This window comes from Gekko japonicus, unplaced genomic scaffold (genome assembly GCF_001447785.1).
Source record: "Gekko japonicus isolate JY-2015 unplaced genomic scaffold, Gekko_japonicus_V1.1 scaffold13353, whole genome shotgun sequence".
Taxonomy (NCBI): domain Eukaryota; kingdom Metazoa; phylum Chordata; class Lepidosauria; order Squamata; family Gekkonidae; genus Gekko; species Gekko japonicus.
Genome location: NW_015180078.1, coordinates 1 through 2,037, shown reverse-complemented (window position 1 = coordinate 2,037; position 2,037 = coordinate 1). Strand labels below are relative to the sequence as shown.

The window sequence follows — 2,037 nt, the reverse complement described above, 5'->3', positions numbered from 1 at the left end:
TGTGGAGTCTTGTGAGCAAAAATTCTACTTTGTGAGCTCCTGGCATTAAAGTTGTGAGTGAGCGATTTGGCTACTGCATAAATTAGTTTGCTCTGGAGGCATCCCTTCCTGAGCTAAGACAAAACTGTGTGAGCTGGAGGCTAGAAAACTGTGAGCTAGCTCACACTAACTCAGTTTAGAGGGAACACTGGCCAAGACCCATATTTATTACGAGGGACTTAGACCTGGATTGCTTCACTTCATTCATCTGGCAACAATATTTCTGGCATGGAAACCTGCAGCAGCAATAAAGATACCATTGTATGTTGAAACCTCCCACATCAGTCTGCTACGGGGGTGGGTTCTGAGGATCCAGCAGTGCCACATCTGTATTGTGAGCAGATCTTCCACCGCTCTTTGTTCCCCGGGGCTCTGTGTGGCAAGACTGCATAGAGTTTGTCCCAGGACTGGACTGGATGTCTTCCGGTCTGCTTTCACAACCTATTCACAACGAACTTGAAGCAAACAGAGAGCTGATATCCTTCTCTGTACAACAAGTGGCCAAATCCTTGGATGTCTCGCAACCTCAAAGCCAAGACTTGTCTGTTTGGATCGTGGCGTTCTTTAGAATGTACTGTTTCGAGATTTCTGCCTGGGAAATCCTGGGACCAGACTTATTACTAGGGGCTCCAAGCATGCTTGTTTCACTCATCAAACCTAAAGCTCACTCGACTGGCCATATTCAAAAGTCATTTGAATACCGAAAGAGCAGATCTGCCTCCTGCCAACCAGCTGCAGTAATACCAGAAGAAGGAACAACAGGAACAATCATTCCTTTTTGGCAAACTGTAGCCAATATGGATCTAGGTGGCCAGATCAGGTGTAGCAAGACAAGGGGCTATCTGATGGGCTAAGCTGAGATGGTAGGAAGCATTTTTGGTAGTTGCATTGACTTTTGTCTCCAGTAAATATCCCCTCTCTGACAAAATAAGTGCATTGAAATTTCGGGGTGGATCCTTGAGAGGGTGGGATTTGGTTGTGTCTTATATGCGGATTCGATGCAAATTGAGGAGACATTTGCTGCTATAAATCCATCTTGTTCTTTCCAGACTTCATTTAGCAGAGAAGCCTTCAAGTTCCTGGGCACCAAAGGAAACACCTAATCTGCCAATTGAAGATTTTTCCCAAACACCACGCATGATGGCACATTGGCTCCACTGGATTGTCGTTTTAGCTGCTTGGGAAGGTATTTTGCCTCCTTTAATGCAACTAGATAAATATTCTTCTTGCCTGCAATGTTACTGTCATGTGACCCATCCTTATTATTAGAGTATGGCATAAATGTAAGACTGGCTTCACATGGTCTTTGAATTTTCCGTTTTGTTTCCCAGGGGTTCATTCTGAAGTTGTTTTGACCCAAAGGGGTTCAGAGCTGAAGAGGCCTGGCGAGTCTGTTCAGCTGACATGTGCCACAAGAGGGTTTATTATAACCGACTGGTGGATGGAATGGGTCAGACAAAAGCCAGGAGAGGGCCTGGAATGGCTAGTACACTACTGGAAATCTTCTAAAACCAACTACTATTCCCCCACCATTCATGGACGCTTCACAGCCTCCAAGGATAGCACCAATTTTTATTTCCAAATGAGCAGCCTGAAAGTGGAGGACACAGCTGTGTATTACTGCACAGCTGGCTCACGGTGAAAGAAAAACAACCAGTGGTCATACAAAAAACCCTTCTGGAGAGCGGAATGTGGAAGGTCTTTCCTGATGGTGGAGCCAAACGCCACACTAATGTCAGAACTTGATGGGAACAGTTCTCTTCTTATTACCAAGGGACTTGGTAATTCTAAATAAGCATTATGATGTCTGGCATACTACAGAGTTTCTGGTGATTCCTGAAGCTACCTTATGTCACTGGTGGGTTTTCACAGGAACTGGCAGAGAACCACAGAGAACACTGCCAACCTTGTTCTTTTTTCCCCCTTTTGCTGCTACTTCAGCAAAAGTTGGGGGCAGGGTATCACCTATTTGGTGTTTGAGCAGGGCAACAGTGGGAG

The 2,037-nt window shown here is 45.4% G+C and overlaps 1 gene segment (V, D, J or C); it reads left to right on the top strand.

The window, feature by feature from the left end:
• Nucleotides 1-1,370: 1,370 nt before the first annotated feature.
• On the top strand, nucleotides 1,371-1,681 carry LOC107124921 (the record flags this gene model as incomplete). The annotated part of the segment is given in 1 exon segment: nucleotides 1,371-1,681. A coding segment is annotated over 1 exon segment (311 nt), but the record flags the coding sequence as incomplete, so codon positions are not given.
• Between the last annotated feature and the right edge of the window lie 356 nt (nucleotides 1,682-2,037).